We start from the raw sequence: 16,978 nt of genomic DNA, 5'->3' as shown, positions 1-16,978 counted from the left end.
GGTGTACTAGTGGACCTCTGTCAGTGTTCAACCTGCCTATTAATGTAGAAGTTAACATGAAAAGTACTGAGCCCAAATGAAGATAATATTCTTACTTATTGGTCCAATCCTTACATAAATTGCTCTATAATTGAATCAGCTATGCCAAATTAGCATCTAAGCTATTAGAAGTAGCTAAAGATTCATATTTTGATCAACTTTGAGATTTTGAAACTTCTGGTATGTGACTATTATTCTTAAAAGAAAAAAAAAAAGAAACTCAGGGAAGAATATAACTGAGAAAAAAGAAGGGAAGAGGCAAAAGCACCCGACATATTAAACATCACTGACTATATTACCCTGTTTGTCAGAAAATACATTCTAGGTTTGGAAGTTACAGACAGCAAATTTTTTTCCAAGATCTGCCACATATGGTAGGATAATTTCTAATGTAATATTATGGAAAAGGACAGGGCTGGGGAGGAGGGTGAATGTGCTACTTCAGGCATGGTAGCGGCTTGGTACACGTTGCACCAAGTTCTTCTCCAGGTGACAACAACATCTTCTTTACTCAGACAGGTATCTCAAGGAAAGAGCCATTTGCATTTATAACTCAAACCATCCAGGAAGCTCAGAGAACATGTTGTTCTTGGTAATCTCTAGGCTATCAAGTTTTAGCCCTTCTCCCCTACCCACTTCTCTTAAATTCACCTTTTGAGCACAATTTGTACTGTGTACCTTCTGCCAGCCCTCATATGCAGTGAAGCTGAAACTCTTGAGAAGTGAGATCCTTGAACAGATTTAAAATTTTAAAGTAAGGCTTTATGTCAGAAAGTGGATAAAAACTATCAATTCAAATGACTCCTTCATAAATTAGAGGTGAGTCTAAAAAACAAACCCAGTATCAAATTTTGCAGGTAAAGTACCTTCCGATTGAGTTCATAATCTCCACTGTCTCTAAAAATGTGGGAACTCTGCTGGTATGTGGAATATTTTTTTAAGTCTATTCAGATTTCCTTCAAGTATTCAAAATAATTGTTTTCCTCTTTTAAGGACTTTTGAATGTTTCTGAGAGAAAAATAACTGGATCCCATTATCCTGTTGTCTTTCAGAATTATCTTCATTTTGGGGGTCATTTTCCACCTGGAATAAATACAAGTTGTGTACAGGAGCCAGGAGAAGGAAAGTCTTAAATTTCTTTGATGTCCCAGAGGAATTTATTAACTATCCAAAGAGAAATCAGGCAATATTTTGTTTTGCTAGCAGTGAATGTCATCCAGGCAGTATCAGTCGACCTGCTTCTGAGGAGATGAATGTGCATAAATGGCAGTGCAAACAGTCATCTGCTTTCATGAGTCACGTAGAAGAGTTCATGGCAGGCGCACTGTACAGCTTTCAAAGTTCCAAGAAATAGGGCAGGTCCATCTGTTCAAAAGATTCATTTCCAGTCAAGATCTTCATTTACACAGCATAGGAAGTTGAAAGCCAGTGACAGATGTTGTGTTTGTGGTAAAAGCTTACTAGTTCTGCATTCTAATATAATGAATAGGCTTCTTAGAAAAATGAACTCTACACAGTGGTTGTACCACCAGTGAATTTAGGTAATCAGAATAAAGCTTAATCCCATTTGGAATTAGTGCTTCTTAAGAAAAGTCTTAGTAGTTTGGGGATAGAAGGGAATTAGAAGCTCACTTAGTCCGACAGACTGAGCTGACAGATATAAGCCCTGGAGATTCTGAGATTTTTAAGTGGCTTGTCCAGTGTTCTAAGACTAGCAGGTAGTAACACTAGTATAAAACTTTTATCAGAATAAGGCCATGTCTCCTCAGTTATGTTTGGTGCTTTGCTTCTCTCCAGAAGTCTGGTTAGATTGTATGCCATCTTCTGCTTCCACACTGGTACCCACATGTGTTATACCTAAATATAACCAGCTAGCTAGGGCAGTGCTCTGTGTTGTCTGAAATGACTCCCAAACATCCAAAGCTGTTAGATTTTTTGAGAATTTATAGGACAGATAACAAAGTCACTTAGTAGAAATACTGACCCTAGCTGAACTATTATACAGATGGCTTTTGGTGCCTCAAATGTTAAATGTTCAGGCCAAGCCAGCACCAGACATTCTTAGGAGGGAAAATTAAACTGTGGCATGAAAATCCAACAGTTTTCATGTCTATAGGAATCACCTCCATTGCCAAGAAAGTAAAATACAGCCTTAGTTTTTTTTTATAGGTGGGTATAATTATAAAGATGATTCATATGTCATTGCCTTATAGTGCCTCATCAATACCTAAAAGCTGTCTGTTCAGCTTGCTCTTGAATGATTATCCTAGACAGACAGGTGTCTTTCATTTTGTAATACCTCAGTATATAAGGTGCTTTAAGATAGGACAAGTGCATTCATGTACAGTTATGACCAGCTCAATGGCAGCTTTTCTCTAGTTTAAATGAGAAAACCTGCTTCTGCGGAGTGATGATGTTTTAATTGCATATTCTGTACACAGAAAGTAAGGGAAGAGCTTAATTCATGTACTTGTAAGAGCTACATTAAAAAAATACATTTGCAGTGAAGCAGCAATGATATTCCACACAAGGGAAAGTTCATTCAAATCAGCTTTTAGGATTATAAAGGTATCTAGCTTTCCATTTACTCTTATCAAATAAGTTACATTTATTTATCAGAATGTGAGTTTGGCATGGTGCCTATTGTGATGTTATTTAAGTAGCTGTATTATGAAGACTGGACATGTGCTCCATTTAAACCTGCCACCTCCTTTTGGAAATATCGCCACATATTTCTTTATTATTTACTAAATATTTGTTCTGTATGCAAAGTCTGATGAAAAAGACAAAGTAAGAATAAAAAATAATGGAATTATGTATCTATAAAGACTAGTGATGTATGATCAGAAATAATCAGGAACAAAAACTAGGAATTCATTGCATTCAGATACCTAGAAGTGTGTGTGTGTGTGTGTGTGTGTGTGTGTGTATGAATAATAGTTACCATTTACATAGAGTTTATTATGTGCCTAGCATTGTTCTAAGCACTTGGCCTATTATTTGCTCCTCAGATCATACAACCTTATGATATAGGTCCCTGTTTTACTCAAAGTCACACACTGAGTTATCAGAAGAACTAAGCACTGAACCTAGGAAGCATGGCCTCAGGTACATTCTTTTAAACCGCTCCTCTGTATCATCTCATCTGAAAAGATAGTCTCACTCCCAAAGCAGGCTAAAAGGTCGTGTTCCCCTCTTTATATGACTTTTATGATTAGAAGAATATGAAATGAATAATTGCAAGATCAGTTTCTAGAAGACATGGAAAATTAACTTGAAATCAATACTTACAGAGAAATAAGCAGTATTGCCCCCTCCAATAGTTATCCTATGTATCATCTTTTGTGTCGTGTTTGGGAATTATGACTACTACCACCTGTTATAATTTAAAAAGCATTTACCTGGAGACTTTCAAGGGATTGTCTTATTTAACCACAATAGCAAATGTATGAGGCCTGATGATAATACAATTCTCGTATTACATTCCGGGAGACTAAGGCTCAGGGAATTCAAATAACTTCTTCAGCCCCAAAATGTGAGAAATTGCTAAGGCAGAGATCTGAACCTAGGCTCTGTGCCCACGGAGCCCACACTTTGTCATGCCTCTCACCATAGTGTGTTGTCTCCCCCTGACAATGCACGCGCAAGGCTTGAGTGGGAAAAAAAAAAAAGGAATTACAGACTCCATGAATATAATTATTTTAAGAACTTTATAAAATCATCTTTTACACAGGGGACAGGATAGATTCTTGAATTTCCTTTTTAGCCTTTCTAATTTATCTTGAAGATAGGCAGAGGATACTTCATAATGTTCAAAACATAAAATAGAAACAGTATAAAATAGTTGACTTCACTTAATTTCACACTTAACTAATGTTATATATGCTATTACCTGGTTTTATTTTCTCTAATTGGTGAACAGATTTAAAGGATGTGATTTTAGCATAAATTTTTGAGAAACCTAATCAGTATTCTATAATAGACTTGTTAGGTTGGGAGAGATAAATGGATGGGCTAAAAAGGGGGTAATTCTTAAAGAATTAATGCTTTTTGTTTAATGTTAGTAGGTGAGTTTCATCCTGGTGGATCATTATCAAGATAGCTTTGTGCTTGTGACTAGAAAAACTGCCGTTATTATCATTATTATTATTAGCCTTTTGCATGTGTTCAACTGTTAAGTAGTTTCTCTTGCTGAATTGGCTGGTGTGCAGCACACACAAATAAGACTTACATAAAAAGAAACAGCTTTGTGAAACAATGCCTTTGGAAAGCAAATTCACTGAGGTAGTGATTAAAGCCTATAAAGCTCAAGGCACAACTATAATGACTGTAGGACCATTTCACTCCTTCATGCAGTATTTTATATCTATTGCCCTCAGAACCAAAAGACAGTGCATTCATGGTAGCAAATGCTATTTCCTATCCTGTAAGGATGGTTTTCTCACAACCTCCTGCTTTTAGTTACTGGTAACTTGCTGAAAATCTTCTTGACCAGCTAAAACATTTTACTGAAAATCTTCTTGACCACCTAAAACTTTTTACTCTTTGGCCTCTTCCAAAAGATAAAGCTTGAGTGAAAAGAGAGCAATATTTGAGTTCTGAAAATAAGGCGATGCTTAATGTAGTGTATTAAAAATTAATTTTAAATGAAAGCAACATTTTTAAATGTTAGATTGCATAAATATTGCTTAAACAACCCTTGCATATCAGGAAGTTCTAGTTTATAGTCCACAAAGGGTAGAATGGTACTTGTTTCCCAACTAGTCTGCCAGAACTTTGACTTGAGTAACTTGCACTTGTTTAAGAAGCACATTAAATTGTGAAGGGTTGACTTGTTTGTGTGTTACATTTTAGACAGTTTCATTTTTAAGTATTATTGGGTCTTGTGTATTAGGCAATTAAAATTGATAATGCACCTATATTCAAAATCATCTTTATGTTTTTAAATCTTTGGTTTTGCCATTTCATTTGGTACAAATCTGGAGGGTATCAAGGAGGGTGCTGATACATTCTCACACAGGTTCATATTTATATTACGTTGAAAAGGACAATTAGCCTTTGTTTGAATTCTGTAGGAATTCTCTAATTTGACTGAATGTCTATTAATGTGACCCTTTCATTGTGCTTTTAGTGCATTAAAAAAAAAAAAACTTTCATTGTACTACTCCAGAGTTGGCAAAGCTAGGTGTTTTCTTCCTTTCTTTCTCACTCACTCTTACTTTCTTTGTTTTTTGGGTTGGGGGGAAGGGGAGAGGTGGTGGAGAGAGAGAGAATCCCAAGCAGGCTTCATGCCCATCATGGAGCTGATGTGAGGCTGGATCTCACAACCATGAGATTATGACCTGAACTGAGATCAAGAGTTGAATGCTCAACTGACTGAACCATCCAGGTGCTCAGAGCTAGGTGTTTTCATAGACATTATACTATTTGATCTGCACAGCAACCTTTTTACATAGGGGAAAGCTGAGGGGCCCAGAGGTAGCATGACACATCCACTGTGACTGCTATTATTGCCACACTGACCTTATTGTAGAACTCCACAGGCCAAACCACAATTTTTGGATCAGAGTAATCTACAAAAATTAAATCTATAATTTTTTAAAATATTTATTTTTGAGAGTGAAAGAGACAGAGTGTGAGCAGGGGAGGGGCAGAGAGAGAGGGAGACACAGAATCCCAAGCAAGCTCCAGGCTCAGAGCCCAATGGCAGGGCTCGAACCCATGAGGTGTGAGATCATGACCTGAGCTGAAGTTAGATACTTAATCGATTGAGCCACCCAGACACCCCTACAAAGACTGAATCTAAAACAGTCCACTTAAGCCCTATCTTCATCTCATAAAATGTGCTAGGATATTTTTAGGATTAATAACATAGGAGTATTGTGTAAAACTGGGGTGAGAAAAAATCGTTTTAATCAGGTTTCAGTCTATGCTTATTTAGATCATTCTTTTAGTTGCGTTTAAATTTTCACTTTCTAGCAATTATTTTAGCTGATAGAAACAATAAAAATGTATATTTATGATATTCTTAGGATATGGATTGTATATATATATATACACACTATATATATATATATATATATATATATATATATATACACACACACACACATATATGTCTATGTGTACACATATATGTTTATTGAGATGGAAGAAAAATTTGTTCCAGGTACATAGACCTTTGGTGTTGTACTGTAAACTTGAGTGTCTATTTTTAAAAGAATGTGAAAATAAAGCTTTAATATATAAATAGTTGAGAGAATCACTCCCCAGCTTTATATAACCTAGTAGGTTAAAATGCTTAGCTTGGAATGAAGATAGAAGAATGCATTTACCATACCCATGAAGAGATTACTTGTAACCAGGGCTTGAAATGATGTAGGAGGTCAGGCCACTTGCTCTCATGGATTCACCGCACCATGTCCCTCCAGATGCCTGTGCTGAATCTCTGCTGAGGCTAACCTTTTGGTTTCCTCTCAGTCCCTCTCTTTCTCAATTCCTCTCTTTTCCTGGCACTAGTTTGGAAATATAATCCCTTGTTATGCTTTATAATTCTTCCTACTAAGAGGAGAATCTTCAGAAAAGGCAAGTGGCAATCTTGCTCAGGCAATGGCAATCAAAGACTCTGGTAAATCAGCGTTTATCAAGAGAGTCTGTCATGAAGTTTCTGTGTTTTTCACAATGATCAGTTATCTCTCCATTAATGTCTGTAGAGACATTTATATTTACTTTCCATGTTGTTCTTAACACTAACACTCAAATTGGGAGCTATTCACAGAACTTTTGTAAAGTGACCAACTAAGTGGAAGACAAACTGATCATGAGATTGCTGCTCTACCTAAGATAGCCCCTGCTCCCAGCATCTCTAGTTGTCAGCAGGCCCTTTCTGTGTTTGTATCCTTCCATCCTCAGTTCAGTTCCTTCCACAGTTCCTCTGTGCATGGGAGCATGTAGTTTTAAATATGTAAGCAGATGCTCCTTTCTTGGGAAAGACAGCTGACCAGAGAGACACAAATAAGATGACTGCCTCTATGCAGAAAATACTTTTTTGAATTTTATATCTTCTTTTTGTAGTGTAATTGGAGACTAGCCATGGTAGAGCCATCGCTAGATTATTTTGCTTACTGTTTCTCTTTTTCATAGTTGCTCAAAAAAACAACAAAACAAAAAAAAAAGCTTTTCTATAAATGTCTTATGAAAGGATGAGTAATTATGTAATTTAATGGAATAAAACCAAAGTATCCACAGTAATTTCCAAGGATTCACTTTTTGTTATAACTATTGCTTAAAAAGAACAATTATGAAACTCTAAGTACCTTGATATTAGAGTGTGCCTGGAAGTTCACTGACACAGCAGAAATCTGTCTCTTTCTCTATGTCCATCTATCATCCACATCTATGCGTATATAGAAAGATAGAGGTATCAGAAATTCTAGATGTTTATTATGTTGTGAAAAGCCAGTGTGGATCTCCCTCAGTAATATTTATAACAGCATTCATACAACTCTAATCAAATTTTTGAGAATTTTTGACACCTTTAAAACTTGGTAAAACAGGTGCGTAATCATTGTTTTTCTCCCCAGGTGTTCCTTTTCTCCTCATTAAAGAGTTAATTTTTGAAACATAATTGAATCAAATAAACACCCATGTTTTAAACTATTTTAAGAATGGATTTTATGGAGACAAGGCCCAAGGACTGTATGTGGTCTGATTGTACTCCTGCGAACAAAGGCCTTTCTATACTGAGGCCTAGCATAATGTGTTTATGATCTCTGGATTATGTCTTCCAAGAAGACATATGAAGACATATGAAGATTCCAGAATCATTCTTTGGACTTGAGATGGGTAACAAGACCAGTTAAGATCTTCCTGGTCACAGTTGCAGTCATTTGAATAGTTGTGCAAGTGGCTCTAAAAATATTGTGAGATGATAAATAGAAATGATGTATTTTTATAAGGTGGCAACACCTGAGTATGGTAGCCTTTAAAATTTTAACATTTTATTTGATAAAGTAAATACCACCATTTTGAGTTCTCTATTAGTTTCTAATACTAACTTGTGTTTGGGGTTTTAAGATTATAGCCTTGTTATAAAATGATTATATTTTCTTCTTCCTTTGTAGGTAACCCATTAACCAAGGATAAATCAATCAAGTGATCCTCAAGCCTGATTACATTCAACATATGCACAGAAACTTAATTCCTGAGGTGATCTTGAAGGGAGATTTTTATACCGCTCACAAGAGGCACTCCAGAGCTATATTTCCAAGGGATTTCATGGCTCATAATCAGCCTCTTCTTGAAACCAAGACTTTAAAAAAGTCTGACATGAACTTCTATGCCATGAAGATGTCAGATTTGAACTGTGTTCAACTTGTAAAATTGCACTTGCTGAAAGAATTTGAAGTTCCCATCTGAAGAGTTGGTGTTTCCAGGTGATGTCAGAGACACTCACTGTTTGGGTTTTTGGCTTCAAATATGACTGCTTTTCTTGTTTCTGAAAGTTTGCCAAGTGCACCAGCCTTCTGCCATGGATGTGTTCCTGGGTCCGGTCCTGTGTTCACTGGCTAGTGGGAATGCACCCGGCTTTATTGATATTTCCTTTGCAAACTTCTCCTTTGGCATGGTGTAGACTGAGACAATTTTATTTGTATCCTAATCTTGGAGCTCTGAAAGCCTACATGTTTTAACATCTTAAAGTTGCTTTTGTTAAAGGAATGGAAATATATATCCATTGATAATAATTATTGTTGGCAAGTAATAGTTATCTGAATACATCAATCATATAAGAATGTATAGACAAGCTGACATGTTTCCCCAAGGCTAACATTCTACTGCAGCTCTCTGTCAGTCAAATAGGTAATAGTTAGAACTGAATTTCCATTTTCATTATATACTATTTTGTACTTCTAGAGTACTCTCCCTTTCAGTTTTTTTTTAAGTGGGCTTTTTCTTTCATGTTTGTGTTTATTTTTTTCCTTCACAGAAATCAGCATTGAGCAGTCAAATATGTAGGTAGCCTTCAGTTTCAAAAAATTGCCAGGGATGCATGTGGATATCTGATTTCTTAGCTTGAGTGTTACTCACTTAGATTTCTTCTAGTAATTTTTTTTTAACTATACTTTCTATCATTTTAATAGACTGCCCCTTGCTCGCTCCCAATGACTGTTTGAATGCTTATATATTTGTTCAGTCTGTTAATAGAATTACTCGTTTTCCTTGGTATCAAATTTATAAATATTTGCTTATAGTTGTCCCATTCAAACAATTTCTTAGGTCAGTTTCTGTCCACATTTTTGTAGTCATTTTAACATTTCTGTTTTTCAGTTCTACAGGAAAGTCTTACAAATATTTATAAAGGCCTTAAACATGTATGTACTTTTTTCCTAAGTTATTACAGAATGTATAATTTTATACTACATTTGTTTCATTTGTTATGTGAAGGAAGAATTGAAATCTCCTAGCCATTCTGTAATTAGGATGTAAAGGGAAAGACTTCTTTGCTTAGTCATCTTAGACTAATAGGAAGATACTTCAGAAACTGTCCTATTAGAAGTTCCATTATGTTAGAGAAGATATGAACATCTTTCATATTTTTAAAACTCACTGACATGGCCAACTAGTTATATGTTGGCTTCCCTGATGGGGGCTGATATACCTTGGAGAATTTTGGACTGTTAGTTGGTAACAAATTTCAAAGACCAATACATTTCCCAGAATGTCTCTGGGCATAAAAATTAAAAGTGTAAAATCTGTTCAAAATTAAATTTGTAAAGTACACTTTTGGCACTGAATCAAAAAGGACACTGCCCCACAAATCCATGGAATGAAATGACTTCTTCCCTCCCTTTTAATTATACATAAAATGAATTAGACGGTTCTGAGTGGATTTTACAATAGTTCAAGACTGTATGAAATCAGAAAGAACGGACAGTTGTGCTGGAGTTTTTGCACCAGTTATAATATCATTAATTTCTTTGGAACAGAGTTAGAAAACTATTTTATCTTGGAAATTATGAATTCGTCCTAGGTTTGTTTGAAATTGTAGATCATGCTTCTCGTTTTTTTAAATGCGTCCTTTAAAACAACACTGGAAATTCTGTATTATATACAAGTGTGACACATGCATATCAATAGAAAAAAATAAATGGAATTTCAATTATACTAACTAGATTATCCCCCATAGATTAATGTTGTGACTATTCAGAAAAGGTAAATAAAATTGGGATATAAAATGGACTCTCTTTCATGAGTTACATTTGGAGAATCTGTTTTCTGATTCTGTTTTATTTAAAAAAAAAAACTTTTTTTAATGTTTATTGTTGAGAGGGGAAGGGGCAGAATCTGAGCAGGCTCCAGGTTCTGAGCTGAGAGTACAGAGCCTGATGTGGGGACTGAACTCATGAACCATTATTAGATCATGACCTGAGCCGAAGTCAAACGCTTAACCCACTGAGCCACCCAGACTCCCCTTGAGTGTTTTATTTTAAAAGTCCTTCTGTTACTGTTCAGGAAAACCTCTGAATTAATGGGGAAGCTGACATAAAGTTTTCAACCTCCTTTTGATAAAAACCTATGGCAAATCTTGGTTCCAATAATTGATTTGCTTCTTTGCTAGGAAACAAATGAAAGAGATACATTTACACTTGTGCTACTTGCCCACATCTTGAGTATGAGCACAACTGCTGTATGTTTGCTAGTAATACGCAAAGTTATTATTATACAAATTATTAAATAGGCTGTTTATCCTTTGAAATACATTACATATGGAAATATTGATGAAAATATCAGATATGGTTATAACTCAGCTTTTAATTTTTTAAAAAAGCAATTTTTAATAATAGTTTAAAATTCAAAAGCAAGAAAGAACAGAGAACCTCTGTGTACCCTTTCCCCACTGTCCTCCAGTGATACAATCTTACAAAACAAGGAAACTAGCATGGGTATAATACCATTAACTCAAATACAGACCTTATTTAGATTTTACCAGTTTCACATGCACAGTGTGTGTATATTTGTTTGTGTGTGTGAGGGGGTGGGGGAGAGAGATATTATCCTTCTCAATTAACTTGACAAATGTTCACTGTAGTGTGGGGTAGAGTCTAAGAATATGGTCAATGAGTGATTTGTAATAACGTTTCCAAATTCTCTGTTTTTAGAATAACATCCTTTAGCTGTGTTTTTCTTTACTTTTATACACCCTTGTTGCCTTAACATAATGGAAACTTCCAGTTTTATTAACAGGCCATACCACATGTGATTTCAAATTTAGTTTTGACTTAAATGAGTAGGAGGAGGACTGAGAGTCTGTATCTAAGGTTGAAATAAAAAGGGAGTTGATCCTGTTTTTTTATTGCCCTCAGCAAGTCCTGTTCTATCACATAATGCTGTACAGTTGGGTTGTGACTTTTGGTAACACACAATAGCTAATAGCACAGTGATTAAATGGAACTTGGATCTTTTTAAAGATTTGATTCTTTTCTCAATTCATAGGTGATATATCCATCTGAAAGAGCCATATATGCAAAAATATCAAATAGTATTTTTCATCATCCTGCCTTTTCTCATTTCGACTTACTTAGTTTAAAGTGGGGAGAATTAGAATGGTGGCAGACACTTCACTAGGAGAAACAGAAAAAATAGAGAAATAGTACACTGGCAGTTTCCTGCTCCCCTTATCCATACAGAGAACTCCACGTGGTACTATTTTTATCAAGGTAAGGCCTATGTGTAATATAATGCTCTTGAAAAAGAGTAGAGGTAGCAGATTTCTTCTTCCTTGTTTTTATTTGCACTGTGTAAAGCTGTGAAAAGTAGCGTAGACATTACAAGTATCTGGCATTTAACTGACAGTTACTAAATTCCTACTAGGTCCAAATGTATCTGGCTAGATTACATTTTGGGGTTACCTGGGGTTTAGCCTTTAAAACACTTTTAAAATCAGTACACTAGGTAGTTTTTTCAATGCTCTCCATATGCATGGCACTATGCTAACCTTTGAGAAAGTGAGCACCCAAAACACTTTTAAGTATTTCACATTTGTTTTTATTTTTTCATATGTTTTCAAGGTATTGCAAATTACTAAATAGGTACTATGTCCTAAATGTTTTTCTGGAAATTCTGTTATGCAAAGTGAATGAACAGTATTTATTTATTTACTCACTTACTTATTTATGAACTTTATTCTAGAAGTTAGGTGAGGAGGGCAGTGCATGTCCAAAGTGGTGTTTTATAGATTTTAGCAAAAATGTGACTGAGAATCTTGAGAGATTGTGGACTCGAAGAGAAATGACAGAGGAGTAAAAAAAATCCAGGTAGAGGGAATGAGGGCCTGAACTTGGACTATTATTACACTGAGAAGAATGTGAAACAGTGGATATCAATCCTGGTTGCAATTTAAATTACTTGAGGATACTAACAATGACCCATGCCTGACCCTACTCTCTGATATTCTCTTACTTGGGCTCAGGCTTTAATATTAGGCCATTTTTTTAAAGCTCCCCAGGTAATTCTAATGAGCACTCAGGGTCAAGAACCACTAATGAAGGGTTTTGCCCAAGGTGGGAGTGATGAGTTGGATGACATGATTGCATGAGTGAAAGAGACACTTGGAAGGGGACTCTGGGATGTCCTAAGCCTACTAAGATGGGATAGTTGAGATTCAGTTACGTATGACAGAAAAACCTGGGGAAAAGCAGGCTGAGTGGCTAGTAGAGACAATGAGTTAAATTTTTTAAGCCTATGGAGTTTAAAGTGCCAATGAAACATTCAGAAGGTTCATGTCAGATAAGAACGGAACAGGTTTTATTGGATTTGTAATTATAGCTTATTGTTGGTCTTCGTAAGAGCAGTTTCAATGAGGTGTCTATTGTAGAATTGAGCTTTCAGTGGGTTGGAGAGTGAATGAGAGATTTGAAAGTAGGAGTAGCACACACAGACTTTTCTTTCAGTGGGAAATGAAAAGGCAAAGTAGGGTAATGTTTACGGAGAGGAGGTAGAATTCAAAAAGTGCATTTTTTTAAATGTGGAAGAGATAAATTTGTGTTTATATATTCTGCAAAAGGAGGAGGGAAGATGCGGAAGATGTGTGTTATGAAACTAGGACTGGGGGTGCTTGACTGGCTCAGTTAAGTGACCAACTCTTGGTTTTGCCTCAGGTCATGATCTCACGGTTCATGGGCTTGAGCCTCACCCCCTCCGTCAGCACAGAGCCCGGTTATGATTCTCTCTCTCCCTCTCTCTTCTCCTTCCCTGCTCTCTTGTATGCTCTCTCTCAAAATAAATAAACATTAAAAAAAATCCTAGAACTGAAAATACAAAGGAATTGAAGGCAGGAGTGTCCATATCTAGATGGAAATAAAGTCATAATGTGTAAGGAATAAACAGAACCAAATCCCAAAGAAAATCTACTGGCATGAACAGTAAAGAAGCAATTGGTGCTTAGGTCTTTGGTGACCCCCCCATAAAACAGTGTCACTAGTATGGTAGACCCTGAGTCAAGTAACTTGGGTTGACTAGTACAAGGGTATCAATTTATACCCAGGCTACTGAGACTTTAGTTAATGACTCTAAGATCATAAATATATAAGAAATAAATTACCTAAGTGGCAATACTCTTATTTATAATGTGAAAATACGTAATGTCACAGGATTGCTGTGAAGATTCAATGAGTTAATATATGCAAAGTGCAGCATCTAGTGCATAGTATTTAACTAAATGGTGGTGCTTCATTTTTGAAAGAGGTCAGTTCTGTTCACCCTGCAGTCAGTGTAAAAGTTGTGTTGATAGACTATAACATCATCATATCATATATGATATGAAAAATTCGGGGACCCGCTGGTATATGGGCAGATGTAGAGGCATTACATTTAAGCCACTTTTTTCAAAACTTGTGTGGCCGCAAAGAAGGTTAAAGAATAACTCGTGGCAGAACAAGCGGAAATATATCTATGTTTTGACACGGACTGGAAACATTCACAGGCTGACTGAAAAAGAAGTAGAGAAGGAGGAATTGATAAAAGAAGAGTTACCAATTTATTACCAATTTATTGGTAATAGGTTGGGAATATCAAAGGGACGGTTTAGTGTGAGAAGAATCTGTGTTTCTGCTGTTAGATAAATGAACAAAAATGAGTGAAGCTATTTAAAAGTGCGGTTAAGAGAAATAATGCCTAGGGGCCTCTGGGCTCAGGGAACAGTGGCACATGCAGGTCTCAAATAGATGAGATTTATCTGCCGAGTATACAAGATACAGAGTTTGGTTTGAAATCAGGGGAAAGAGAAAATATTTGAAGCAAACTTTGGTGTTTTTAGATACTCAGAGCTCACAAGACAATAATGTCACAATATAAGGCACCTAATTGGTAGAGATATGTGATTTTCCTTTAGTATAATGCAGTCTGGACAAAGAACAGGTGAAAATAAATAGTTGGGATCATCTTTGGATGAACATAGTCCAAGGTCTAAAAAAAGGCTAGCATCACTTGAGTACTTACTCTGTGATAAGAGTTCTAGGAACTTTATTACTTAATATTATTTGAGATACATATTGTTGTTACTACCATTTTGTAATAAGATAACTGGGGCATGGAGAGGTTAAACAGTTTCCCTAGTGTCACAGTAAGTGGCAAAGCCAGGATTTTAACCTGTGTAGTAGTAAATAGCAGGTTGTCAGTTTACATGCTATTGGAGTATATGATAAGGCTAGAGGAAGACCCCAGAGGGCAAGTAAAATAAAAGGGAATGATGTTTATAAATTTAGAGAGGAGGAAAGAAACTAGATTTGAAACTGGAGAGCAGTTTTATTAGACATAAGGAATAAGGAGAGATCCATTATTTAACAAATCATTTTGTGCTCTTGTGTGCCAAGAATTGGGTTAGAAGCAATGAATACAATATAAGTATGGTTGGCCCTTGAACAACACAGGTTTGAACTGTGTGGGTCCACTTTTACATGGACTTTTTTAAAGTACAGTACTAGAAATATATTTTCTCTTCCTTTGATTTTCATAACATTTACTTTTCTCTAGTTTTATTTTAGGAATATGGTATGTGATACATATATCATACAAAATATGTGTTAATTGACTATGTTATTGATAAGACTTCTGATCAACAATAGGCTATTAGTAGTTGAGTTTTAGGAGAGTCCAAAGTTATACAGGAGACTTCAGGTCTAAGCTGGTGATAAAGACATTGAACTCACTTCCTCCATGGACACACCAAATATACACCTACTTATACAGCAATTCCTCCTGAAGAAAAGCTGAAGCCTGACTGAACAGCTTTTGCACAACAGAAGACAGAGAGACCATGTACAAAATAGGAAGAGAGACAGAGACACAGTAACAAAAGGAACCGCCACCCCCAATGCTGCAAACTGCAGTGTGGAGGGATAGTATTGATGGACACGAGCAGATTCATTTACCCTGGGGCTCACAAAAAAAGGCCATGGCTTAAAAGGGCAATTGAAATATAAAGGAACGAGCCCTAGAATCCTGACAAATGGCAGGGTAACAGCTGGCACCCACTTCAGGTCAGCGAGGCTGGCAAGAACCATGGTTTACATTCTCACCCCACCTTGTTAGTAGGATCCAGGTACCATAACTGCTCTGCTGCCTTAGCAAGCCTCAGGCCCCTAGTACATAACAACCCTACAGGCTCTAGGGGCATAAGAAAAAAAAAAAAACATATTTTAAAGGAGCAACTACAATATAAAAGATGTAGCACTAGAACTCCACCAAATGGAAGGGGAAAGCTGCTGAAACTCTCTTCAGGTCAGAAACCTATAACAGATGAACAAAAAAATAGGGAGTAAGAATGCCAAGCATAACACTATCGAAATTCATCAATCACAAGGAAAGGGAAAAAGAGAAGGAACAAAGAACAACAAAACAACCAGAAACAATTAACAAAATGGTAATAGGTACATACCTATCAATAGCTACTTTAAATGTAAATGGTCTAAATATTCCAATCGAAAGACATAGGGTGGCAGAATGAATAAAAAAAAAAAAAAACCCATAACAAGACCCATCTATATGCTGCCTATAAGAGATTCACTTCAGACCTATAGACACACACAGAATGAAAGTGAAAGGATGAAAAAAGATACTCCATGCAAATGAAACAAACAAACAAAGGCAGAATAGCAATACCTAAAACAGACAATAATTAACTAGTAGGGGACTTTAACACCCCACTTACATCAATAGATACATCATCCAGGCAGAAAATAAGAAAACATATGAATGACATATTAGGCCAGATATACTTAACAGATATATACAGAACATTCCATCAAAATATAATAGAACACACATTATTTCCAAGTGCACATGGAATATTCTCTAGGACAGAGTACGTGTTAGGCCAGAAAACAAGTGTCAATAAATTAAAGAAGACTTAAATAATATCAAGCATCTTTCCCAACCATAACAATATGAAACAAGAAATCAATTACATGAAAAAAAAAACTGGAAAAAACACAATCACATAAAGGCTAAGCAATATGCTACTAAACAACCAACAGGTCAATGAAAAACTCAAGAGAGGAAATAAAAAATACCCGAGACAAATGAAAATGAAACACAATGGTCCAAAGTCTTTGAGATGTAGCAAAAGTAGTTCTAACAGGGAAATTTATAGCAATACATGCCTACTTCAAGAAATAAGAAAAATTAAAAAACAAACAAAAAAGAAAAACATCAAATAAGCGATTTAACCTCACATTTAAAGGAACCGGAACAAGAAGAAAAAAAAAAAGAAAGAAAACCCAAAGTTAGTAAAAAGAAGGAAATAATAAAGATCAGAATAGAAATGAATAAAAACAGAGACAAAAACACAAGAGAAAAGATCAATGAAACCAAGTGCTAATTCTATGAAAGGATAAAATTGACAGTCAATCTTCTCAAGAAAAAAGAGAGAATCCAAACATTT

The 16,978-nt window shown here is 35.8% G+C and overlaps 1 protein-coding gene across 3 annotated transcripts in view; it reads left to right on the top strand.

Moving 5' to 3' along the window:
- TAFA2 (TAFA chemokine like family member 2) overlaps window positions 1–10,710 on the top strand; it is a 527,083-nt gene extending 516,373 nt beyond the window's left edge. The window contains exon 6 of one of the 3 annotated variants that reach the window (XR_009617192.3): window positions 8,163–10,710. Coding sequence is in view for 2 of the 3 variants with exons in the window: in XM_060657090.3 (XP_060513073.1) it covers window positions 8,163–8,174 (12 nt within the window). In the remaining variant the exon portion in view is untranslated. The remainder of the gene's footprint in view (window positions 1–8,162) is intronic. The other 2 variants (XM_060657090.3, XM_060657089.3) reach the window with 2 other exon arrangements.
- Window positions 10,711–16,978: the final 6,268 nt, after the last annotated feature.

The sequence above is a fragment of the Panthera onca genome, chromosome B4 (assembly GCF_046562875.1).
Source record: "Panthera onca isolate mPanOnc1 chromosome B4, mPanOnc1 haplotype 2, whole genome shotgun sequence".
NCBI lineage: Eukaryota > Metazoa > Chordata > Mammalia > Carnivora > Felidae > Panthera > Panthera onca.
The sequence above is the reverse complement of the archived record's forward strand: the minus strand, read 5'-3'. Positions and strand labels throughout refer to the sequence as shown.